This window comes from Andrena cerasifolii, chromosome 2 (assembly GCF_050908995.1).
Source record: "Andrena cerasifolii isolate SP2316 chromosome 2, iyAndCera1_principal, whole genome shotgun sequence".
Taxonomy (NCBI): Eukaryota; Metazoa; Arthropoda; class Insecta; order Hymenoptera; family Andrenidae; genus Andrena; species Andrena cerasifolii.
The window spans coordinates 1954281-1981932 of record NC_135119.1 but is presented as its reverse complement, the minus strand read 5'-3'; the positions used below and the strand labels follow the sequence as shown (position 1 = coordinate 1981932).

The 27652-nt window shown below is 41.2% G+C and overlaps 1 protein-coding gene across 6 annotated transcripts in view; it reads left to right on the top strand.

Annotated features, from left to right (window-relative positions):
• Window positions 1–27652, top strand: part of LOC143378484 (dual 3',5'-cyclic-AMP and -GMP phosphodiesterase 11) — a 348802-nt gene that overhangs the window by 275121 nt on the left and 46029 nt on the right. For all 6 annotated transcript variants that reach the window (XR_013088274.1, XR_013088275.1, XR_013088272.1 and 3 more), the window contains 2 exons: window positions 13463–13835; window positions 26511–26906. Coding sequence is in view for 1 of the 6 variants with exons in the window: in XM_076830260.1 (XP_076686375.1) it covers window positions 13463–13835; window positions 26511–26906 (769 nt within the window). In the remaining 5 variants the exon portion in view is untranslated. The remainder of the gene's footprint in view (window positions 1–13462; window positions 13836–26510; window positions 26907–27652) is intronic.

Here is a 27652-nt window from a genome sequence, read left to right as displayed (position 1 = left end):
TCCACACATCTGTAATGCGCGCCCAAATTTGCACTTGAGACCCTCCAAAAAGGTCGGTTGTAACGTCGACGCGTGCATCCCAGCCGCGCAAATGTTCGCCGAAAGTGAAAAGCAGGCCATCACGCGCAAGCGAATGATCGGCGCGCGCACCACGTGGTGTACAAGGGGAGGAAGCGGTGTGATAGACACCGATTTTGATGAACCTTGGCCCGATGGATCTACGTAAAAAAGAAGTAAATAGGTGTCCGAGCGTTTAAGCCAATAGGCTTTAATGAAAAAAATTTAGTGCTCTTATAAAGCATAAAAGCTAACCTGGATTTTAGAATACGCTGTAGAGCGATCAGGAGTTGCCTGGAAGAATTGAATGGCGTCGGGTGGTTCATGCAACTGCTGCCGCCTTTTCGAGTATTCACCCAGTTTTAAACTCGTCATTCAGCCCTTGTGGTGGATTACTAATCCTGCGAAAGTTACGCTGTTCGCTGGTTTTCATATATAGCCGTTCCAAGGTGTAGTGGGCGCATCTCGTCCGTTTTTATCAGGCCTATGTTAGGCCGGCCGCCCCTCGGGGCGAAACGCCGCGGTTCGCCGGACCCTGGCGGTAAAGAAACCCCCCTGTCGATCAAGAGAACAAGGCCATCTTTCTTCAAGTCACGTAAAGGCTCGTATAGACCGGGCAACAATCGCCGGCAACTTTGTCGCTGGAGTCGCTGGCGAGTCAGTGGGATAATTGACTTGTCTCCAGCGACTTGTATCTCGCAACTTCTGTCTGGCGACTCGTCCTTTAAAGGTTAAGGAGATACGAATAGACCGGGCTACAGTCTTTCAACAATCTCTGTGGGATACAGCAACTGGACCCTTGCCTCAAACGGCCTTATAAAAATGACTGTTGGCCATATGTTCCCGAAAAACTGTATTCAAGTGGACGGTGAGCAACATCACCCGAGTGTCTAGTGCCTGTATCCCTGTTTCCCGTTCCGAATGGGAAACATTGCCGACTCTGTGGAAACACACCACACATATATATACATACATCATATAATAGATGTATACGTTAAAAATTTAGTATAGGATGTCCTTCAATACTTAACAGTTAATTATCAATTTCTTCTTTTTTCCTTCAACAGGCCCTGCATTGTTCTTAATCTGTATAATCTCACTAACTCGCTTTTGTATTAAAAAATCACACTTACTAGTGTTCGCGCGTAACCACGGAGAGACTCGACCTCTTGACAGGGGTTGAAACGGTTGCGAGAATAACTGTTTCAAACTGTTATATATCGGTCCTGACTGAAACAGTTATGAAGAACCGATATTCTGAATAACTGTTATAAAGGACCGAAATTTCTGGCTATATCGATTTCGGTTACGGTTCTGCAGAACTGATCTTATATCGGTTCCGTAACGGTTATATATCGGTTTTATGACAGTAATGTATCCTATCTGTTACGCATTGGGTATGCGTAGCACGTTCCAAAATATTTACGATCAATGCCACATTTTTTTAATGGAAATTCGATTTGTTTATAAGTCTTTTTATCGCTGGGGCTCTCTATCTGGTGTCCCCCTTGTCAAAACTCCATCAATGCAGGAAAGGCCGAAATGAAAGACAGCATCTGTAAATTAAGTATTGAAAAGAGAGATTGTAGATAGAGAGGCTCTGCGATGAAAGATCAATTGGCCAGAGTTGCTTGTATTCCTGAGCTAATGGCGAGCACGTAGAATTTAATACAAAAAGTATTATATTTCGCAGCAAGATTCGTTTTCGTCCTCCGCAACTCTTTTAATATCTCCCAGGATCACATTCCATGCTGGGACCTCTGTTTCGCTTGTCGCGATCGCCTCTTTCAGCGCCATTTTCCAGCTACCGTCGGCCTCCGGTACTGGCCTGGCTTCGAGAGGGCTTGGCGGGGCCTTCTCTTCTTCTGCCGACAGATAGTCTGATCCAGTCTCAGATTCATCTACAGTTATTACCTCTATAGGAGGTATTATCTGTCGGCGCTTGTCGCTGATTTGTTTTGCCGATTTATTGGGGCATTGTCAGCGCATTGATTTGAGTTCTGCCCCTGTAGGTCAGATCAAGTTCCTCTTCTGACCAAACAGTGGCTTTTGCACCTTTCTTTTTCGCAGCTCTCGGGGGCGCCCCTTCAGTGCCTTTCCTCTTCTCGTTTCTGACATCAGGGTGCCTATGTCTCTCATGGGTTGAGAGGCCCCTCTGAGAGTTATAGGAGCTGGCACACTCCGCGTATCTGAAAGCTAGCTCCAGATCGCTCCCGAGACCTTTGCATTTGGGGATGTGGCAGCGTAGTGCGCGCAATTCAGCCCAAGCTTTGTTGCACATGCCACACTGCCAACATACCTCCAAACCGTCGTGTTGTTCTTCAACGTGGTTAATAAAGTCTTTTTCAGTTATAAATTGCATGTCTCAGTTGCCTCGTAGGCACCCGGCGCACTTGATGAGGCTGCCCCGTGGCAGCGCGATAGTTTGCCTTATCTTATTATCCCGATCCTCGCCTAGGTTGTCTATGGTCCTCTCACGGCTAGCGGACAAGTTCGCCGCTGGAATCCCGGGACTGCGGATCTCCACGTCCGAGGCTTCGTCTTCGTTACTATTTAACATTTTTATGGAAATTTTGTTTTCCGGGTGCAGCAGTTCCGTCCATGCCTATCTCATTTCCGTTTACTTTGCCTGATCGTCAACAATTTCTCCTCATTCAATACCTCTCCCGAACGGGGCCTATCCCCCCTTCATCTTATGTCGCGCGCTATTGGACTGAGTCCTGGCCGCGTATTGCTTCAAACCGGCCGAAACCTCACAGCGGCGCGCAGTCATTAGCTCGCCCATGGCTGTACTTTCAGCCAGATCGCAGTTTGTTTAACGTGAAAATAGATAGGCCCCCATCTCACTTCTCTTTCAACTCTAGGACTATGTCCTTTTCCAATTTCCTGACACCTCTTTCTTTCTGCAACTCCGTAGGGCGTTACTTGTTGAGCCGGCTACGTTAGCTACGGTCTTTTTGCCATTTTGTACTTCCATTAGAGCGTCACTAATACAATGTCGGGTCATTTGGTAATCAGAGATAGTCATAGTTACGTTTCGTCACTAGTTCGATGACGTGTCATTTGGTAACCTAAGGTAGTCATAGTTACGATGCGTCACTAGTACGATGACGGGTCATTTGCTACCGCGCCCTGGGTCTGAGCAAAGCAAAGAGAGCTTCTCGACACATGGTTCCCGTTCGGGAGACGCATTGGGCGAGAAGGAGTTTGGCCTTCCAGCTATTATTCCAAGCTGCATCCAGCCAAAACTCCCGCGGGGATAAGAGCTTAGCAAGCCCCGCATATATAAATAAAAAACAATATACGGGGGCAGTATCCGGCGCTCACCGGCGGTCATACTCGCTCACTCAGAGGTACCTTATCCCTGCTTGGGACGCCAGAGGCTAAGGGCCGTTAGGCGAGGCCACTGTGGTTGCGCATGTGTCCCCATGACCCGACCCTCGGGCGTACGGTCCGTCCGCTGGGCAACCCTGGGAAGAGGGTCAGATCACTCTGCGCCTATAAAAAAGAGATTTCTGCACTAGTAACCTCGCAATTCCAAACCCTCGCGTTACAAATAACGGCAAATACAGATAGAATTGACTTCATCTTCAACTCCCATAATTGCGAACGTGTCAATAATATTAGAATCGCCGCTATCCATGTCAACTCCATTGTAACGCATTGCCGATGACTTGAACTCCTGCAGTTCCTACGCGACCACAACCATGACGTAGTTCTCCTCTCCGAGAAAAAACTCCACCCTACGCATAAACCTGCTTTTAAAGGTTATAAACTCATACACAGAGACAGGTCGAACTCGGTGAAGGGCGGAGGCACTGCAATTTTGATTAAAGATAACTTCCCCTTCGAGGAGATTTCGCTCCCATCCACCCTGTCGAACAAAATAATTCAATACCCCATCATTAGAGTCCACGCCAGTAACAACAGTTCGCTCTTTCTTGTTAATATATTCGCCAGAAGAGACTGCAGGGTCCATTTCTTCGAGGAACTCGACAACCTATTCTGTGGCCTCGACCTGACTCGCGATAACGCGTATTATATAATTGCTGGCGATCTCAATGCCAAACGGATCACCTGGGGCGACGGAGCGAACAACCAGAGTGGTATTCAGCTCTCCCGTTGGGAGATGAGCAATGGCTGCGAATATAAGCTAAATGTAATTCCGCCTGCATTTCCTACCTCCAAGCCGGCCCAAACCTTTCTAGATGTCTGCTTGACCGACTCCAGGCTCAGTCTTACCAACGACCTGAATGGGAAGGCCGCGACTGTCTCCTACGATAGCGATCACTTGGCTATCACGCTCGCCTTTGAGTTACATGGTGACGCTTGGTCCCGCTAGGAGATGGTCTGGGTTAGGTCCCACTAGGAGCGCAAAACACGAGCGCCCACCGCTACAATTTCAAGGCCACGAACTGGGCCAGATTCACTCGGAATCTATCTGACTTTTACCATAGTGACTGGGGTAAATGAATAGGGCTATCTCCAGGTGCGTGCCTGAATTCAAAGAATGCAACAATACCTGCAAATACCTCAATCAGAAAATCTGAAAACTCCAAAAACATAAAAAGTGCACAGTCACCCTTCTTCATGACCTCCACAGAACAGACCCTCAGGCCAACCTGAGGGTAACTAAAAGAGTAAGGCCCTTCATAAAGAACTAGTGTCCGCCCTACAAGCCGAGTTCAGGAAATTAATAGACAAATTCTGGTCCAACCTAATAAAAATGATAGACTTTCGCCGCTCAGACGAATTTTTTCCAAAAACTAATGCAATCTCCCGTCCCCGAAACCGATCGAGCATCAATACTTTATGCGTCTCGGGACAATGACACACTTCTGGCCCGCTGCATTTGCGACCTTACTAAGGCAAGCCTATCGGACAATACCTATACTTTCACTGCTCCCATTGATAAATTAAACATTATAGGAGCTTTCTATGAAGCCATCAACTCATCCCGTTACTTGAATTCTGGCACGCGCCTGAAGGAGATTGTAGACGATTCGGTGCGGGCCCCCAAAATAGACTTGGCCCTCCAGAGGGAGCAAAGTGTAACTATCACCGTCTTCAGCGTGAACAACCCCGCCACAAACCCGGCCCCTTTAAACGAACTCGTACACCCCCCCCCCCCCCATGGCGAGGATCCTCAGAAGACTGCCCAACAAGACCTCTAGTGGCTTGGACGGTATTCCTCCGATCTTACTTAAACACCTCCCCCTAAGATAATAATTGGGCTAACCATGATATTTAACAACGTGATCAACCACAGCTACTTCTCTGATATATGGAAAAACGCTAAAATCCTTCCCATTCTGAAGAAAGGCAAATGCTCCACAGACCCGTCTAGCTACCGACCCACAAGCTTGACCCTCAGCTTAAGCAAAATTTTGTAATTAGTTATCAACGATAAACTATCAGACCACTGTGTTGACAACAACATTATCCCCGACCATCAATACGGATTTAGGTATCGCCACTCAACTACGCACGCGATTCACAGGTCCCTCTCAGACGTAAACTCGGTGGCTGCGGCCAGTCGACAGCTGGGCGCGGCCTTCCTGGACATCGAGAAGGCGTTCGACTCAGTGTGGTTGAACGGCCTAAGTTATAAATTGCAAAGGAAAGGCTTCCCGAGATGGCTGACGTCACTTGTCTTGAGCATGATTACCGGAAGGTCTTTGGAATGGCAATCTGACCTCCCCTCTGAAATTCGTTGTCAGGGAGGGGCTCCAACAGGGCACCGTCAACTCACCAATCCTGTTCAACATCCTTCTGAGTAATCTCCCAAGCCTTTTCGGCTTCAACGAAAAAGGCAACGCGAAGCTTTTAGCCTTCGCTGATGACACAGTGATATACGTGGCTGAGAACCGAGTTGACGTTGTTCAAAATAAACTAGATGCCAATAGAAAAGTGAAACCATACTCTTCCAAAAGCTTCTCGCCAACCTGACATCTAAAGCCAAATCGGGAGCCAAATACTTTCAGATTTCGGCCACAGTCCCGGGTACTTGTAACAAAGAGCTATTTCCCCATAGAAAAGTGGTCAAGTACTTGGGAATCCATCTGGACTACCTGCTGAGGGGCAGCATACACTTTGGCGCTCTGTTGGAGAAGGGCCATCGGAAGGCTCTTCCATAACAAGTTTCTCTCCGGTAGAGCTAAAGTCATACTTTACATGTTACTGGTTCGCCCCATTATCTCGTATGCTGTTTCAGTGTTGTGGAATTTCAACTACACTGTGGCCGAGAAGCTCAGAACTCCCGAACGGAGAGTGCTGATGGCCTGCCTGGACCTCTACAGGACTCAGGCTTCCAACTGATAGCACTTCATCAGCAATCACGTTTTGTACGACAAGGCAAATGTCCCCAGAATCGATCTTCATATGATCAAACTTACTCGCTATTACTTTAGCACCCTCCCGACCATAGACAACAACTCTATCAAACTCCTAGCCACTCAGGACGAGGCCTCGACCCTCAGGAGGGACTTCGTAGATTTTCACTACCTTCATTTCACTAAATACTGGTGGCTGTCAAACAATAGCGAGTACCTGCGCGACCTCGGGGAACGCAGACTGTTACTCCACCGGGGATGCCCCCTAGCCCCCATTAAATACGAGGGACTATCGGCAACTCTCTGTTCGCCCACCGAGGGACATTACTTGGCTTCACATAGCGTTAGGCACATTCCTGTGCCACGTAATAGGCCCCGCTGCCTACAACTACAATAACCCTTCTGGGTACCCTTGTATATATTCCTAGTCAGTAAGTTTAGTTTATAAGTATTAGTCGATAAGTCTCCTCTATGAACGCTTCAGGGTTTTTTTCTGGAATTAGTTCCTTTTTCCTTATATAGAGATAGCTGTACATAGTTTCACCATCCGCCTAAGGGGGCAGCTTACGGTAGTACGATATTAGGCTATATATGTACGCATACCCGACTGACCTGCCCGGGAGTCTTGAACGCTCTGGGGCATCCGGGCACTTTTTGAACTTCTCAGACTAATGAGTTTTTTTTCTTATTTATTGAGCTCACTGTTAATCACAATTATACTCCTTCTCATCAATAAATATCATGTTAAAAAAAAATCTGTAAAACGTTCAGTAAGACGTCGACGTGGCGTTGTGGCGGTCGTGAGTTCGATCCTGCCTGTATCTAATAAATACATTTTTTTCACATTTTCTTTTGTCCACACTATATCAACAGTGAGAAAAAAGGTAATGGTATTAACTCCATTATTAATTCTTTTAAATGTACATATATAATTAACGTTTTCTTTTAACGTGGGGAAATCTTCAAAAGACTCCCTGACACCTCTAGAGAGGAATCCTCCAGGGGCGCCAGGATAGTACCCCCTTTGGAGATGTCGCGGTGTCTTCTGAAGATTTCTCCACGTTAAAAGAAAACGTTAATTATATTTATACATTTAAAAGAATTAATAATGAACGTTACTACCGTTACCTTTGTTCTCACTGTTGACAAGGTGTGGAAAAAATAAAGCGTGAAGAAAATATATTACACACAGAGCGGAAAAGAACTGACGACCGCAACAACGCCACGCCGACGTCTTTCCAAACGCTCTACAGCATATTCTTAAATTTAGGTTAGCTTTTATGCTTTATAAGTGCACTTCGAAATTTTTAAATAATTTGTATGTAAATATCTCTATTATGAAGGCCTATTGGGTTAAACGCTCCGACACCTACTTACTTATTTTCAACATAGATCCCTCGTGCCAAGGCTCATCAAAATCAATGTCTATCACACCGCGTCCTCCCCTTGTTAGTAGGGTCCGAAGATCTTCGCTCGCGCCGAGACAGCAAAACAGGGAGATAAGTAGGTCTTTCCCGTGGAATACTGTACAATTTCTGATGCATTCGACGATGCGCGCAACCATTCGCGTGCGCGGCTTCATGTTGTACCAGGTACCTCGTTGCGCGTCCACCCATAAAAATCGACTCTTTTAATGGAGTTCTGCAGCGCGCATTGCACATGTGTTTAACCGTGCCTTTAGAAACTTGTTTAAAAAGTGTTTTAATGGAACAGGTATTTTAGAACCTGTATAATAAAAGTGCCATGGAAACAAGTTATATTAGAACGTTTATTAAAAAAGGTTCCCTAAGATAAACAAAAGTACAAAACTATTAGGTACTAGTTTTATTTAACAATATAATATCATATGTTTATTTAATAAAAGGTATGAAAATCATAACATAAGTAATTAATAGTTTCATAAGAAGTATTGAGCAGAAAAGAGAACTTGTCAAGAAAAATACCTAAATAACATTTGGTTGTACTTCCGAAAGGCACTGGTGGCCGATCGAGATGAAATTTTAGAGGCGTTTTGAAGAATGTGAGAGGACCCCAAATATAAAATTTTAGCTTTGGATCGCATGATAACGTGTAACAATTATGATTGTTTTCGACGAAGACAGAAAAGAAATAATTGTTGCATGCCCCCGTGCGATGCTTGTAACGACAGTCGCATTTTTAGCATCCCCAAACTCATATCGGTTCGCTACTACGCATATTCGCGCCCCGCACTATTCTGGCCCCAACCACTACTAATACCCGGGACAAGTTGGAAAGTGGAATGCGTTGTGTCGCAATAAGTCGACAGAAATACCGTGGTAAAGTGATTAAACAAAATCGGTGAGGTTTACCCTTTTATGCACAATTGCCCCTGTATCTTTTGAACGCATTAATTCCCGAAGCTAAAAAGACAATGTTAAGTCCTTGAGGGGATTACTGATCTACGAGCGTACAGCGATTGCTATGCACCATTGGAAAGATATCGCCAAATCGAATCAATTGATACCATTTTTAACTTCGAAATCAGATGGGATCACCTTGAACAATGACCTCATAATTTGAGATTTTGCGGTCTGGAACAAAAGAAACCAGTAGTAAAATCCCATCCAGCCCTCGGGACCTCGGGTAGACACCTGAGTACAAACTGGGAGATGTAAGTGATACTCTAGCAGGATGGGGCGGCAAATGTGTTTCATGATTTTCATTTCAGGGCCGTGTTGGGCTTGCATTTGCCACATGGGCCGCTTTCTAATGCCCAGTACGAAATCGCCAATGGATCAGTGGCTCATGGGGTAAACGCATACGTGTTTTTCTCCAATTTTATTATATTTTTCATATTAATAATAATTAAATTAATTTTAACTCAAAACTGAAATGTAGTTAATTTTTACCCGTTTTATATCGCATAAAAAGAAACTGCGAGAACGCAGTAAGTTGGGAGACAGATGTAATTTTATAATATTCTATTCATTATTTCCTTTATTTCTAATATTTAATTTCTAAGATTTAACATACCTGCTGATTCAAAGTTTTAAATATATATATAAAAACAGAATTTTCTCATAAGCTAAAGGACGCTACTACGTGATACTGACGCTACAGTATAAAACAAAATCAAATCATGTGGCCAAAATGGCGTCGGTGGATGCATAATGAGATCATATATACCTATAGACACGACTCCAGATAACTGCGTTGATGCAAAGATAAAATTATCTACGTGACGTCACATGTGGGCAAAGTAATGGTGGAAGTTTTTACTTTCAAAACAATGTATAAATAATTACGGAAATGCAATTTAATAATTATCGTTGCCGTTCTTTATACAACATGTGTGCACCATTATTAATAATTCTTCAAAACTCATTTACAAAAAAATATGTAACCTCACTTGTATATGTATATGGTTTAACTAAGGCCTGATGCAGTATTCACTACTTCGAATTATCTTCTGCTCACAAGTGACGTCACATTTTCCCCGTTATCTTTGCTTCATTTTGACTCATGAATTTCTATATAGTGGGCCGTGTCTATAAGTATACAGTGTGTCCCAAAATTTTGGGACAATCCGGAACATGCAGTATCCTGATCCATGGAGACATCGAAAAGTCCTTTACCATTTTGGGATACGTGGCTTCATTCTCCAGATATTAACAGTTAAATATTAGCGGTGAAACTTCCGGGCCGCGCAGTTTAAAGCCGAGTCAGTTGAGCGTGCGTTAGCGTATACTGACATGCTGAGGCAGGAGGCGCGCGTAGATACAGGTTTAGACACAGAGTAGAACTGACCGTGAAAAGAATTAGCGCCCCTAACGTGTGGGTCTGTACGTACGTGCGCCTTCTGCGTATGCGTGCCGGAGGTCACTGCCCGCGGTCAGATGTTTCGGCTTTAAACTGTGTGGCCTGGAAGTTCCACCATTAATATTCAAATGTTAATATCTGGAGAAAGAAGCCTCGAATCCCAAAACGGTAAAAGACTTTTCGATGTCTTCTTGCATCAGGACATTGCATGTTCTGGATTGTCCTTTAATTTTGGGACGCCATGTACATGGTCTAAGGACGCATGCAACGTGATGTTGCCAACACTACCTAAATTGAGTACAGCGCCGCCAGGTCGTTGGTATTAAAACTAATATAGTGCTAAGAGCTCGTCCATAAGAGTCTCTATATCATGGTCACTTCTTAGACCTCGGAAGAAATGCGAAATAGAATAGATAGTCTGTACCAGGCATGGTCAATAGACGGGCACTCGTCTGTGGGCTACAAACCCCCACTTCTTAGTAAACAGTCTCGTGGTGGGGTACGCTGTTAATGGTGATGGCCGTGAGTCCGTTACACCTGTGTATTACACACGCATAAACGCTCCGCTCCTACTATTCCAATTGCCCCTCACTCCGTTGTCGGACTCATTGGGCCCTGAATGCGCCCGCGGGTGCTCCCAGGCGTCCGTGCTCGCCATGAGAATAATTCAGCATGCCTGAAAAATAAGCGGGTATTTTATGAATTTCACAAATGAATGTATAATTAACATCTAAAGATGAAGAGTGCCAGTGAATACGATATTTTGAAAAGGTAGAAACATTATAAACAAGACAAATGCTACGTCATCGATAATATAATGAAGTCCATATATTCGACATTTAGTCTCCAAATTTGTATATTATATACCCACGAGGTCTATCCTAACTGCAGTGTGAACAGCAGTGGGAAGAAGTAGAGGCGACAGCGGTCCGAGAGAAATCGAAGATAGTGTGCGAACGTAATAAATTTGTGTGTAGTGGGGGTATAGACGCCACGCGGCACGCCACCACGCCACGATTTTTGTTAGCATCAGTTACGACTCTCAAAATAATAATCATGAGTAATTTTAACACATGTAACTCTTTTTTATTTTGCGATCATTATTCAAAAAGATATTATTTTTTGGATATGTTTTACCTTCTTGTGGGCGGATAAGTTCACTGGAATGCACTATCCATCTATAGTCTAGTAAGACAGAGAAAGCAATCCCTCGTATTTGTGTTCCTTGTCTGACCGTTCGCCATTGCTCTGTTCACACTCCCGTTAGGATGTCGCTCAATGTTATATACACATATTTTCTACGATAAGTAACTATATCTATACGGCGATATGCAAAGTGTAGTCTTATGTTAGTGCAGTGTTCTCCCGATATAAACTCACTACTACTTCACGATAAAGATTCGTATCCCCACCACTTACTGAGGCTCGCATTTGCTCGCCGGCTACTAGTTGATAACGTCACTGACAACGAGAGAAAGAAAATGAAAAGTGAAGGAGGGGAGCGAAAGCGTCTACGACACGAACTCTGTCTTAAGGTGCGATCCCACGGCGCGTGCCTCGGCGAGGCTCGTAGGCTCATCAAATCTGTTTAGCGAGCGCGAGTCGGTAAGTCAGGGGCGTTTTGTCGACGCGGTTAGCCCAAGCTGACTGATCATTCCCATGGTGTGTGGTTTGGAGAGTACGGCGTGAAACTCGCCACGCAACGTGCTGTGGGATTTCACCTTTACATTGTCGTTTGCGTGTTAGGGTTGCGCGAGTACTCGAATATTCGAATAGCTTGAAATTCGGTCGGAGCCGAGCCGAATACTCGAAGAGAACCGAGTACTCGAATTTTTTCGCGCGGCCTAAATGTACTTCGAGCAGATCGAAATTTTCGAGCCGTCCGACTGTAACGAGTAGCTTGAAACTTGAACGTTTCGAGCGGTACGAATGTTTCGAATATTTTAGGTTAGGAAACGTGTATCTACTAGAATATAAATAATGCCTGAATAATGGATCTTAATAATGTGAATAATTGAAATGTGAACTGCGAATAATAATATTCTGCAACTATTTAAAATAAGTACTAATTTGAAATCTCTCTTTTTCTTGTTTTTCATGCATGCATGAACGTATTCATATACTTCTCTTTATTTTATTCTTCATTTCTCGTTAGTTTTCCTTTTTTATATGTATATTTTGTATATGTATTTCTGTTACTTCACTGTTAACAAAGGTTGTTACCAGGTAATAAAAAATGAATAAATATACATAAATAAAGAGACGATTATGAAGTACAAATTAAGTATAGTCAAAATTAAGAGATGTGTTTTTCCAAGTGTTTTTTAGATGAAATCTAATTATTCGCAAAATATGGCATCTCTACGCTATGTAGTTTAGAAAAAATCGAACTAGCAATTCATGATGTGTCGAAGTTTTTGTTACTTTAATGTGGCATAATGTGATACATATGTATGTGGACTTCTACACGGCATTAACTTATTTTCAATAGTTATGGAATATTTTCATTCGCAGTTTACATTTTAATTATTCACATTAATAAAAACCATTATTTGCATTCCTGTAGATCAGGGTTGACTAACTGGTGGCCCGCGAGCCACCAGGGGCACCTCCGCCTCGCTGCCACGCTGAATGGCCCCCTCCATACCTACCAGACTCTGACGATCGCAGTCGAAAAGAAAAGGAAAGAAGGAGGAATCTACTGCAATCGTCAGAGTCTGGTAGGTATGGAGGGGGACCATTCAGCGTAGCAGCAAGGCGGAAGAGCCCCCGGTGGCTCGCGAGCCACCAGTTAGTCAACCCTGCTGTAGATACACATTTCCTAACCTAAAATATTCGAAACATTCGTATTGCTAAAAACGTTCAATCTTCAAGCTACTCATCACAGTCGGACGGCTCGAAAATTTCGATCTTCTCGAAGTACATTCGGGTCGCCCGAAAAAATTCAAGTACTCGATTCTCTTCGAGCCGCTCGGTTTTTACGGGTACTCGGCGCGGACCGGTTCTTCGGGCCGAGTCAGGCTCGGCTCGCTTTTTTCGAGTACTCGAACAGCTCTACTGCGTGCTGATGCTTGGTCTCCTTCACGAAGCATTTCGGTGATGTTACAAGCGAGTATTCGGTGAGAGAACGCGAGCTACAGAATCGTGTCCACCTTGCGATAAAGATTCGTCGCCGATTTCGAGTCGCGAGCCTATATCGAGAGAATAGTGTACAGAGTTTCTGTATTAATTGTTTTACTATAGGTGCAGCAATACGACAGTAAGTTAACAGTTAAACGATTTTCCATCGATAGGAAAGTAACGAGGCAAACCGTAGACATGTGGCTGGTCTCGCATGCGACGCCGACATCTTCGTCGAGCAGCTGCGTGGAGCTGTCGAGTCCTATCCATGCGGGTGGCACATCGTCTTCCGGTCGTGGTGGTTCTGGGGGATCAGGTGCCACGACGCCTGTCCGTAAAATTTCGGCCCACGAGTTTGAACGTGGCGGTTTGCTCAAACCGATCGTCAATACTATCGACGGAACGCCAACCTTTCTGAGTGTTTCACCCAGCGATTCAGGCCAGCCAGGAAGTCAGCCAGTCGGCTCAGGAAATTCGGGTAGACCTCAGAGACGTTCTAGGCACGAACTAAGGCACTTGGATGAAAAAGATCTCATATTTGAATTGGTACGGTTTTTTTTATCAAGTTTGTTTTTGCTAGTACATTGTTCTACTACCAGGTAAGGTTGGACTATTTGGGCAACTCAATTTTTGGATGCTTCATAAATACTCGAATGTTATGAATATTCCTCGAATATTGCCCTATTCAAATACTACAATCGAATTAGGGCTGTACTTGAATATAGTTAGAATATAGTATTTTTCTTTCCTGATACATTTCGACATTTAAAACTCAGTGGCTTTGGTCTAAAACATTTTGCGCAACTATTCGAATATAATATTTGTATAGTCGGATTATATTTAATAATTCGTGTACAGCTCCACTTCGAATGTAACATTTGAAAAATGTTCCATGCGTATTCAAATACCCGGGCTATTCCAATATTCGGATAAATTTTATTGAATAAAAACAATTTTTACTAATAGTCCCAGCCCCCTGTCAGGTCATCGAGAGAGAGAGAGAGATTGAGTGACAAGAATAGGATGCATTGCTGATTCTACTCCCCCCCCCCCCCCGCCCCCTTTCGAGAAACACAGACTCTTCTCTTGTTACTATGTGTGAAACGTATCACCGTAGACTCCAGCCACGGAGATCAAACGTTGCGTTTCAATCGTTTGGAAATAAGGCATCATGTTAAAAACTCCTTCGACGGTTCCTCGCCCGAGCGATGGGTTTTTGCTTAAAAATGCAATCCCACAGCACGTGCCGCAGCGCGTACGGCGCCGAACTCGCTGAGCCATGCACCGTGGGAATTGTCAGCTTCGATTAGCCGCGTTTTTTGGAATCCCCATGGCCTGCCGCCTAACAGATTTGACGAGCCTTGAAGGTTTGCCCAGCCACGCGCTGTGGGATCGCATCTTAAGGTTTGCGTCAACGAGCCTAGCGTGGCCGGGGCAGTCGGTCGGCGTCGGGCGACAGTACCGAAATGTTCGATGCTATTACAACGCCTCTCTCGCGTACAAATAAAATAAGTATTTCCAAAGTCATTTCGACATTCATTCACTATGCAACCCCATATTAATGTATGACAACAGGTGCGTTTGTATGTTTATGCGCAGACATAAATGTAATGGTAAGGGACCTAACCCAGACCTGCTGCATGTAGAGATTATTGGATATATGGAGCAGTAACGATAATGTCAATGCGCATGCCTGAACAGAGAAATGAGAAAGTGGACGGAATCCAGTGGACTTTGACTAGCCTTCAATCCCCTTCTCTTTCTTCACGAACAGAAGTATAGAACTCCTCCGAGGATAGAAATCCTCGTTATCCTACATATCTGACCCTAACGCATACAGACTGGTAAGGCTCTGCATGTGCAGTGCACATGCATGAAAGCTAACCTGATGCAGCTAGTTTTTAGCAATTGGGGGAGAGGGACAAGCCAACTAAACTTGCCAAATTAACCTGTCAGGATTATCTCTCCTCCAGCGCTTCATGATAGTTATGACATTCACATTCCATTTTCTTGTGCGCTTTCGAGTTAACGATTCATCTTTTCTTTACAATTCCCATAAAATTAATAAGTATCATGCGCAAAAACTCTGTCGATACAGAATGCATTATTTTTTAAAATACTCAGTACAGTCTGATTGAGTTCGTGCCTGGGCTCATTTTTATCAGAAAGATCTCAGCGATCCATTGCAATCATTCTTATTCCGAAAAAATGAAAAAATTTTGTCACCCGATGTGTCAACATTATTCCTCGGATCGCGCATCACGCGACGACGCACAGCGGGCCGAATTCACTTATTTAGCGCCATTTGGGTCTTTTTTAAGATACCGGAATGAAATTGACGTAAAAAAATTTGATAAAATTATTCCTTTCTAATGCTGTGTAATTTAATATTTTTTACATTTATTTATTTATTTTTAATTTTTTCAACGTAATTGTGATAAAATAATTCGAGGACTGTTTATTTGATACTATATTTAATGCCCCTTTCAATGGTTTAAATGGAATGTTGGGGAAACTTTTCGTTTTCAAGTTATAAGGAAAAGTCGTATACCAGAGGAAAGTAGCCAAATACATTTTTTTTTAATTAAAGAGCAGTCTTGCGATAAAAAATCATCGTTCATTAGTAAATAATGTAAACAATCTATTAAAAAATAATTCTGAATACAGTCAGGAAAACTGCGACATTTTATAAAATTGACAAGGAATATCTTTCAAGTCCCAACGAGTCCTGTATTTTAACAGGATGGAATCTTTTCAGTGCACCTTCCTCTATACAATCGTGCAAGATTCACTTTCCACTTCGCCCCATTTCTCAAAATATTACTGTTTGAAATCATCAGCGTCGCGTCATTTTTTTGTATAACACTTGTGTCATAAAAAATATCATAATGAAATTGGAACTGAAAATTAAAATAAATAATTCTCTTTCAATGATGTATAACATAATATGTACTAGTAAAGGACGGACGTCCCTTCTTTCATTGAACTATAACTTCTGCAGCTTCTGGGTCTAATGTTTCCGTTTTTTTTACTCAATTTTGTTCTTACGGTAGACATATGCGGATCTGACGTTAAAAGTAATCTAAAAAACGTATCTTCGTTTGCAGCGATTCTTGAAATTTTCCTTAAATATTTCCTTTGAAGAAGGATGCAACGCATGAACGTGAAGAAAATGACGCGACGCTGATTTCAAACGGTTCAAACAGTAATATTTTGAGAAATGGGACGAAGTGGGAAGTGATTCTTGCGTGACTGTATAGAGAAAGGCGCACTGAAAAGATTCCATCCTGTTAAAATACGGTACTCGTTGGGACTTGAAAGATACTCCTTGTCAATTTTAAAAAATGTCGCAATTTTCCTAACTGTATTCAAAAATATTTTTTAATAGATTATTTACATTAATTACTAACGAAAGATGATGTTTAGCCCAAAGATTTGCCTTTAATTTAAACAAAACGATATTTGGCTGCATTCCTTTATTTATCAACTTTTCCTTATAACCTGGAAACGAAAAGTTTCCAAACATTCGATTTAAACCATCGAAAAGGGCATTAAATAAAGTACCAAATTAACAGTTTTGAATATTTTTTATCACAATTAAGTTACAAAAATTGAAAAATAAATAAATAAATGTAAAAAAATATTAAATTATACATCATTAGAAAGGATTAATTTTATCATATTTTTGGCGTCAATTTTATTCCGATATCTTAAAAAAAGACCCAAATGGCGCTAAATAAGTGAAACCGGCCCACTGTGCGACGCCTATGATCTCGCCCCTCGTTTTGTTTTGCCGTGATTTAATTGAGCTCGGAAAATTTCAGGAATCAAAACGTGCCACGGTCTCATTAATATTAAATCGAGGAACTCGACACTTTTAATATTACGGGGGCATATACAGGGTGTTAGACTACTGTGGGAAGAAAATGTAAGGGATGCTTCTAGTCACCAAAATAAGACAAAAATCAAGAATAACGATATTGCGGTTGAGGCTTCGTTTCTTAGTTACCTACAAGCGTTTTAGATTGTGAATATTCTGCCCAAATGACAGTCCGCGTGTGCAGGTGTCACGCGGGTGACGCTAGGAGAAGGGTCGAGCAGTGGTGATTATAGCCATTGCCGCACGGGGTCACTTACCTCGGAGAAACTACGACGAAATTTACAACAATCGGCATGGCGACACGATTCTGCGACACTTAATCCAGAATTAAAGGGTATCGTTGAAGTACATCAGGCCTGCCTACACGCTGAAATCGTTTCCGAACCGAGCTACATACTCGATTATCTAAATAATACTTCAAATAGCTTGAATATTCGAACAAGTTTGTTAAAATTTGATCTCTTTAAATGATTTGGGTGGCTTGAATGTTTAAACGGCTTGCTTGCATACAAGCCACTTAATTTTAACTGAGTCACTTGAATCTTCCGAGATACTCAATCGATTTCGACTTACTCAAGAATTCCAATACTACTCGACAATTCAAGTCAATAATAACAGCTATTACTTAATAAGGATGGATATTTGATTCGAGGTTTATATTCAATATAAGCATATATTATTTTGAACGAGTCTAATTACCGAATATGTAGGGGAGACCGGGGCTAGTTGATACGTTATTCAGTTTTCAATTTTTTAAATTTTTTATTTGAATGAATTTCTTAATAACAAATATGCTAAAATATACTCTGGTTCTTCCTCTGTAATATATAGTAAGCGAAAACTTGAGAAAATACATAAAAAAACGAATGAAAAAATGTTATTTGGACGAAGGCAAAATGTATCGATTTACCCCACTGTGGGGCTAGTTGATACGATATTCTGTTTTAAATTTTTTAAATTTTTTATTTGAATTAATTCCTTAATAACAAATATGCCAAAATATACTTTGGTCCTTCCTCTTTAATATATAGTAAGCTTGAGAAAATACATAAACGAATGAAAAAATGTTATTTGGACGAAGGCAAAATGTATCGATTTACCCCACTGCGGGGCAAGTTGATACTGCTCTGGGGCATGTTGATACATCTGTAAAATATGCGTTTAATGAATAACTAATAAATTTAAAAAATATAATTTTAATCTAGATACCTTTCCACCAATATAGACTAAAAAGGAGCAAAGACGTATTCTAAAAACGAAATAGATTTTTTTAACAAACTTGGAAAAACATTTTTATTTTTTTTTCTGTCTTCTTTAACATAAGGTGTCTTCTTCTTTTTGTTAATATATCTTAATAAACTCATTTTGTCAATATTGTATATTTTCGCGCCTCGCCTTCATGATATTGAGTCTTTTTCTATTACGACACACGCTTTTTCAAAAATATCTTGCGATATTTCGCCACGATTTGTCTTTTTGATATAATTTCGAACCATTTCCCTAGAAATTAAAGGAAAAAATTCAATTAAAAGTAATCGGGGAATATTGATACACTGTATCAACACGCCCCAGAGAAAACGTATCAACTTACCCCACAGGAAGTCATTATGTACAAGCATGTCCATAAAAAAATGTAGAGCATACAAACAAAATAACAAAACGTAATTACTTTACCTTCAATAGACTCAATGTGATGCCAAATTAATTCGGGTTATAAAATTCTCTATACCATCTCAAGACGGATTGGAAAGTGAACACAACTATTTATTTTTTCTCTATATAAACGAAAACAGTTAAAAAATGACTGCTACGTACGCTGGAAGGTATGAAAGAATTGAACAACAAACTTCACATATCTCGCTCAAATGGAGCTACATATATACGGTGTCGAGATAATTCGTGTGTATCAACCTGCCCCTGTACCAACTAGCCCTGATCTCCCTACTCGCACTCACAGTTCATAATTGATATGTACTCACTAATTATATTCGCGGAATCTAAAATCAGTATTAATTTTCGAACTTATACAGACATATGTATAATGTGTGTACATTAGCAATTATATACAATGAAGTACAGAATTATATGAATATTATATGAACCACAAAATTTAATTTCCGCGCATAATAACACCTATAGGTACATATTTTACTTTTTTTTTATTCTTAAAATATAGCAACACTTCTCTTCTCGAAATTACCTCTCTCTCTCTATTGATTCACTTTATGCTCATAAGACCCTTGATTAATCAAATAGTTTGAAATGATACGAGTAGGTTATTGTTTTTCAAGTAGCTCAAAGGGATTTGAGCAATTAGTTCAATTCGAGCAGCTCGAATGTACGTAAGTAGTCAAATTTTCAAGCTGCTCAAATCATTCAAGAAGATCAAATTTTTTCACGCTTGCTTAAATAAATGATTAAGCTTCTTAGACATTCGAGTACTTGACTTGGTTCGAATGATTTGACCTGAGTTCCGCTGAGCGCGCGGCTCGGTTACCTGGGCCGAGAAATTCCGCACAGCTCTTTGCGATATTAATTTGTAAGAGACGATCCTAAAATTTTCGACGTTCGGGCATCACTGCTGTCCAGCGGTCGCTGGCAGCCCCCCGAACGCCGGGCCGGTGAATGGTTGTAGTGGAATGCGTCCGTGAGGCGGTGTTGCCATTTTCGTCTGTTCGCGCGCGCGTAGGTTGCAGTTTTAACGGATGACCCTGTACATTACAAGTAGTCCGCGAATCGAACAGCAGTTGATTTCGCACGTGAAAATGGAGCGTAATAAGGAATCCAGAGGTCTGCGGATATCTGAAGGTTGTCGAAGATATTTAAAAAGACAGAAGCAGCCCCCATGCATCGACATTAAACCGAGCAGAAGAAGGAATGCATTAGCACGTCTGTGAAGAAACTAAAATTTGCGGAGCGTGTTGTGGTACATCGGTGGAAAATAATATTCTGTACTGAATTTTAAATTTTATAACCGTGTTTCCGCTTTATCAGAGCGTGTGAGCTGTAAAAAATGTGGACGGGCATACAGTACCTAAAGCACAGGGGGTGTTGGTTTTAAACATTCGGTAATATGTCAGTCGTGAGGGCCTGTGTATTCCTTCCTATCCGTTTGCAAGCAGTGTTTACGAAATTAACAGACGCTTCATATTTGCAATGAGGGTCCTGGGAATTGGATTGAAAAAGTGCTCAAAAGTTTTGTGGTGTCATGAATTTACCACCTCCCATGGTGTCAGTCAAAGCATGTACGAAATAATTATTCAAGAAATACACACAGCTGCAAGGTCTGCGTGTGAACTACTTATACAACAAGCTGTAACAGATGAAAAAAGGGAAACGTGCAAAAATAGAAATTATGAAGACACGACAGTACTGACTGTTTCCGGAGAAGAAACATGGAGAAAATGCGGTGTCATTTCTCTGTTTGGTGTTTCGTCTCTTACTGGTCATTGTAGCTGCAAAATTCTCGACATTACAGTGAAAAGTTCATATTATAAAATGTGCGGGTATTGGAGTAAGAAAAGGACACTTCTGAATTCCTTCAGTGGAGAGAAATGTGTGAAACATAGTGCTTGGCAAATCACGAAGGGTCGGCAGGCGAAATGGAAGTGGACATCATAAAGGAAATATTTGGGAGATCTGAGAAGCTTTAAGGTCGTCGCCCACTAGGCCGAAGCGCCGGGAAGCGAAGCGCGGCAACCACGCATCGCTCATATGACAGAACAGCAGCGACCACGTCGCCTATATAACAGAACAGCGCCGACAAACATGTCGCTTTGCTCGCCACGCTGCGCTTCGGCGAAATGGGCGACGGCCTTTACAGTGTCAAATACATAAGTAAATTATATTGGGGGCGGTGATTCGAAAACCTTCACAGGTATTGTTAATTCAGTGCCTTACGAAGAAACAGCAATTAATAAAAAAGAGCGTATCGGGAATGTTCAGAAGAGATTGGGAAACCGCCTTCGTGAATGTAAAATGAAAGATAAGGGTATTGGTAGCAAGAACAAATTGTCACAGTTGCTAACATGTTAAACAAATTAACACTTTATTACGGATTAGCTTTTTGAAGACATTCTGACTTGGTGGAAAATATGAAGAAAGCAATTTGGCCGACATATTGCCGCTTCAGTTCAACAGATGACCGACCGCAGCATGACGGTCGCCCATCGAGGGTTCCAATTCATGGTGCAGTTGGCGGCGTAGAGATACCAATAGTCAATTGCAAAAATATAAATACGAATACACGGCTCTTTCTAAAGATGTCTTGGATGCTGTTGATCCTAGTTACAAGGATCTGAGTCAAGACGCTTTGTTGGAGCGGTACGTCGGTGGTTTTACGCAGAATAATAATGGGAGCTGTAATAATCTCATCTGAAGAATAGTAGAAAAAATAATGTACAGTGGGGCACTCTTACAGTGTAATTCACAGCGTATGCAGCTGCTTGTACATTTAATGAAGGCGCAGAAACACTTTTAAAAATTGTACTGGCAATAAAAATATCTGTAGGTCAGTATACTCACTAATATGTGAATACAGAGGACGACAATGCAGAGCTCCGCGCAAGAAATGATACAAGGGAGGCAAGATTGCGTCGCAGACAGGAGCAAATTGATATTTTAGAGGCAGCTGCTTCTGCGGAAGGATAACTGTATGACTTTGGAGTTGGCGACTCGGTGTAAGTTTATTAAATTATATTTTTTCTCTGTTTTAACAGCATGTACAATATTAAACGCGTTTTTCTCAAAACTGTAGGTACATGTAAAATGCGGACCAAAAATATTTTTTTGTTCTGATGCGTATTTTTTTATTGAAGCCAAAAAACGAGTGATTATTTCAGAAGAATTGATACTTTACGTTTAAACCAGGGACGGATCCAGAGGGGCCATAGGGCGATAGGCCCCCCCCCCCCAAGAGTAATAAAATATAAAAATATTATGTCCCGTTCTGAAAAACTTGTTACGTATGTAGGGTGTTTATTAAAATATGTTTTTACCGAATATAAAAATGCTTATAACTGCAAAACTAAACATTATTGGACGTATGCGTATACCAATATTTTTTATTAGTTTGCTGAGTGGAACGGATCCTTGAAAAATGTCCCACATTTTTATATACAGCCTGTATACTTAATGTGTTACCAATGTATATTTGCCGAGCGGTTCACAATTTGCGTGAGAACGTTTCCAGAATATCGCCTGAAAATATGTAGAAATAATGCTATTGCGAATTGTACAACGAAGAAATGACAAGTGCACATCGCGGTCGCGTCGCGCTTAAAGCCGGGTCCACATTTGTTACCGCACCCCGCTCTGTTACCTATCTAACGATGTTCCGTTACTGCATACTGTGATTCGTCACTTTGTTCAGCCGTTCCGACGAATGTCTCGGAATCGTCAGGCATCGTCTACACTTGTAACCACGACCGGTCAGATAGGTACCAGGTTGTGGTAACAGAATGCGGTGCGGTAACAAATGTGAACCAGGCTTAAGACCGGACCCCTGTCCCCTCTTGAAACAAATGTAAGTCGATCAGATCCACAGTCCTGCTTTCTTTATAAATCAGATTATCTAGTCACAGGTACTGTAGTTATTCTGATTTTTTATGATGCATAAATAATTAATATGAATTTAATTGTTTAGGCTATAGTATCAGATAAAATTATTAAAATATAAATACAAGCAAATTATAGATTTTGTAAGAGAAAGTTAAAAAATGTACTTGTGTGCTTTTACACATTTCGCCCCCTCCAAGAAACGCTCCTGGATCCGCCTCTAGTTTAAACAGCCACTTTTTTATGAGAAAACAATTAAAAAAAAAACGCTACGACAAAGGCTATATTTATTTGTATAGTTTAAGAAAAATTTCGCGTTTTTTGTTTCAGACGACTTCTGTAAAAATGCCGCTTGGCACCGCGGAGCGCGTCAAGAAAAAAGGGTCTCGTAAAACTAGCTATACTATAGATGTTTTTGGTTATTTTTTTATGTAAATTTTTGTAAAAATTGTATAATGTAACTACCTTTTAAGAGAGCAAAAAAAATAAAATGTTTTACTTTTTTCTTTAAAAAAATCACAGGGATTGTTATTTACTTTGGGAGGCAAATAGTGGTTTCAACTTCAGCAACGGGTGGCTGGCAGCGGCAACCAAACACATTCCACAGTTCCTTCCTCACCGAACTCTCTTCTTGATTCCTGCTTAGCAGTATGATGATTGCTCCTACATCGTGCCCGGTGTACGAGATTTTATAGCTTCAGTAATATTGACAATAGGGCGTAAATCGTTTTCAGTATATCCCATTTTTAATTTATTATTGGCATACGAAAAGTCTTTGTCAAGTTTTTAGTGGATAATGAAATAAAGTCCTTTTATTGATTCAAAATGTATGCCCGGTTCCGGAAGATTTGATTTCTTAAGTTGCATATTCAATCTGTTTCCCCCAAAATTTAACAGATATTTCCATTGTACTGTAATTAATACTGATCTGCTACTTTTTTAAAATGGCATTTGCTGACCACTTTTTTTATAAAAAAATTTCAATGAAAAATACTTACAATTAGAATTTAGATGATGTGGTTAGGATATGGGAAGAGCAAGTAGTAAGTGAACAGTTTTTTTTTATAGATGATATTGAATATCTATCTGACAAATGGGAAAAAATTATATGTAGTTAGACATATTGTTTTACGTAATAATGTACTAGTATTACTGTTGCATGTTACATTTTATTTGTACTTGAACTTCAGAACAAGTAACCGGTGAATATTATAGTTATTCACATTAATCCATAACATACATAACATACCTACATGCCGTTAAAAGCATACACAATTGAAACGTAATTTTTATCATGGCTAGTAAATTTTTAGTTTATTTAAACATGGTATATACTCACATTTATTTACTGTATCAATCTGATTTCAGTTTTTATCTTCTGTAATACACGACGTATGGATGTCGGATACCTTCGAATACAAAATTTATAATTACGTTACGTGATGTAATATCTGTTTTGAAACTTTCATATTTTATTTTTATGTCCGACATAGTTTGTATTGTTGAGCAACGATTATTCCACATTGGATACGTACAATTGATTACATAATATATTTTTTTATAAAGTTATTTTATTGTAATTGGTATCATTTTATCTATGTTATGAAACTGTTTTTCCTATTTCGAGTTACTGATAATTTGCTGTAACTAAAACCGCTATAAGACCTTCTGAATAAGTGTTGCCTATCTGTAGTATCCTTTGGTAATCTTTGATCGACGATTAACTTATTGTGTATACCGGGTGTTCGGCTACACGTGGTAATAAATGTAAGAGGTAATTCTAGACAGCAGAATAAAACGAAAATCAAGAATAACGATATTGCGGTTGAGGCTTCGTTTGTAAGGTGTAAGCGTTTAAAGATATACCTGAAAGTAGACAATCTGTGTGGAGCGGTGCGCGCGGGGCAACTCAGGCCCGGGGCGAGCAGTGGTAAACAAAGCCACTGTTGCACGAGGTTAGGTCTAGGTTAGTCTGGGGTTACTTACCTCTGAGAAGCCGCAACAAAATGTACGACAAGCGGCTTAGCCACACGATTCTGGGACACTTATTGTACAATATATATAATTTTGTAAAAGATTCTGGGCTTGTAATTCGGGATGCACCTAGGCTACTACGGCTGTTGAAAAGTTCTTCTCCACAATCCTAAAGTCCATTTCATATATATTGGCCGGTGAGTTTCGTGAGGGGTACTCTCCCACCACACCGCTTCCCTGCCTCGGTGCTCCTTTCTCTACGTTCTCACTCTCTCTCGGGCTACGCGTGCTTGTCGCGCGGTGGGGATTTGGTGCCCGTGAGGTACGCACGCCGCGAATCATCCCCACCACTTCTTTCTTGCCGAAGGCGAGAGCGAGATGGAATGAAAGCGAGTCTAAACACGTTCATGTCCGGCGCGCATGCAAAGGACGGAGTATCAGGCGTACGAAAAACGGAGCGAGACAAAGTATATATCAACGCGCCATCTGTCTCGTACCGTTTCGCGCTTGCTTTCACTCCCTCTGGCACGCTCTCGTTCCATCTCGCTCTCGCCTTCGCAGAACAAGAGCGAGTCAGATGTGGTGGGGATAGCGCCAAGCTCCAGACGTGTAGGCCAAACCGAGTTCTTAGCGTAGAAATATATACGTTAGAATAGGTGTGCTTTAGGTCCGAAAAAAATCAGGAGTTTTAGTGATCAGAACATTGATTCTTTCTCGATAGCTTCATCTAGTATTGGGCTACGCATAGCTTAGAATAAACAACAGCCACAAGGCTACGTTCAGGTGGAGTCGAGCAGCGTTCCCGTTACCCCACTATACCCTTCGGGGGCCCAGCAACTTCAACTGCCAATCCACGATCGTCAGGTGGTGGTGTCTGATTTCTCCTCGCACGCTGCTCGCAAAACAGAACTCACCGGCTAATATATATGAAATGGACTTTAGTTAACGGACTATACTACAACAAAAATTGCATTTTCTGGTTAAATTATTGATCCTATGGCAATAACATATAAGACTTGTATTCCTTTCACCAAGATCTCCCATTTAAAGAACGAAATCAATCCGACTACTTTATAATTTTAATGTTTAAAGCCATTTTATATAAAAATGGCTGGCCATTCACAGCTAATATTCTGAAATTTGTTTATACACATCGATCGCAAAATTTTCTGCATGGTTTCGTTAAAAAATCGGTCGTCTCATTCGCGTCCTCCCCTCGTGAGTCGAGAGACCCCGTGCGACAGTGGCTTTGACTACCACTGCTCAACTCTTCGCCTGACTTTTACTAAGGTTGCCTGTTTTTAGGCATATCTTTAAACAGTTATAACTAACGAACGAAGCCTCTACCGCAGTACCACTATTCCTGATTTTCGTCTTATTCTGGTGTCTAGAATCAGCCCTTAAATATAATCCCACGTGTGGCCGAATACCGTGCGGAATATAAAGAAGTTTACTAGCTATGGATTGAAAGTGTACTGATTACATAACGTTAGTAATAACACAAAAGTGAACAACTGTAATATTTTATTCATAAACATTCTCTGACACCAGTTGCAGAAAATTAGTATAATTGCGGTGAATGTAATTAAATGGAAAATTTCGTAGAATCAAAAACAGTGTCACTGCTGCGAAGCAAATTAATTTCCTTACGTGATAATCTTTTAAGTCTGCACGCAGTAACATTGCAATAGGAAAATGTTGTTTTCATTTTACTGCAATTAAGTATGACGTGTGTGCTAGCTGCAAAAATTATGTAAATTGTGTTGACTTCATTATTACAGAGAAATACTTGATTATTAATGTAACCGTAGGTGAAGGATATCTGTAACGAGCTGGATGTGAGGTCCTTATGTCACAAGATCTTGCAAAACGTGAGCACCCTGTTACACGCCGACCGTGGTTCCTTGTTTCTCGTTCAAGGGGAAAAAGGTGGTGGTTGTATGCCCTCGTCGCAGAATCATGCCCGTTTTTCGAATAATCCTGTTGGAAGCGTGAACGCAGGGAAAACGGGCAACGGGAACTATGAACATCGTGAAACCGGATACTCGAGGAGCAGGTGCCTGGTTTCAAAGCTATTTGACGTGTGTTCGAGATCAACGCTGCTCGAGATGGAGAAAAAGGACGAGATCAAAATTCCCTGGGGCACGGGAATTGTTGGATATGTCGCCGAAAGCGGAGAACCTGTTAACATACCGGATGCTTACAAGGTAAGGATTTCCTCTTTGCCTCAGTTCGTTCAACGTAGAATCATAAATGTATATACCGTAGAACCTCGATAATTCCAAAGAAAAATCGAAGCAAAAATGGGTGCAAGTATCAAAGTTCTTGCAATTATATGGGTAATCAATCATGTGTAGAACAGTACAATCTGCGTTTCCCCTTCTGCTATTCCTTTCTACTCTGTTTATTCTCGTTGCTAAGTAATCACAACTCCCATTTTCTTGACCGAATGTGGCAGATGAAATTCGCGAGCGAATACCGAGGTTCTATTGTAAAACTATTGTTATTTGAAACTTTTTATTTCTCTGCTTGAAATGTTTGTTATTCTTGGCTAATATTCAGTTTCCAGGATTAATTTTCTAATTTAACCTTTATTTATATTTGAAATTCGCAAGTTTGTGAATACTCAGTGATTATACACTTATTCGATCATCTTGTTACAAAACACCGAGTTTCATTCTTGACATGAGAATAGAACAAAAGAATTTAGCACGTGTACTACTTTGTTTTGACAAAATTTACTGGACCCCTTTGTTTATTGTAATTTTCATTGATAAATTCTTAAAATGGTATCAAAATTATATTTCACATCTACTTCCAAATATTGATGTCAGAAGCTTAAGACAGAGTGAACACGCGCGAGGGTATCCCAGACTTGTTAGTATTACCTATGGATTTGTGCATGCAATACACGTATCCAATTATTACATCAATGCCCCACAAGGGAACACCG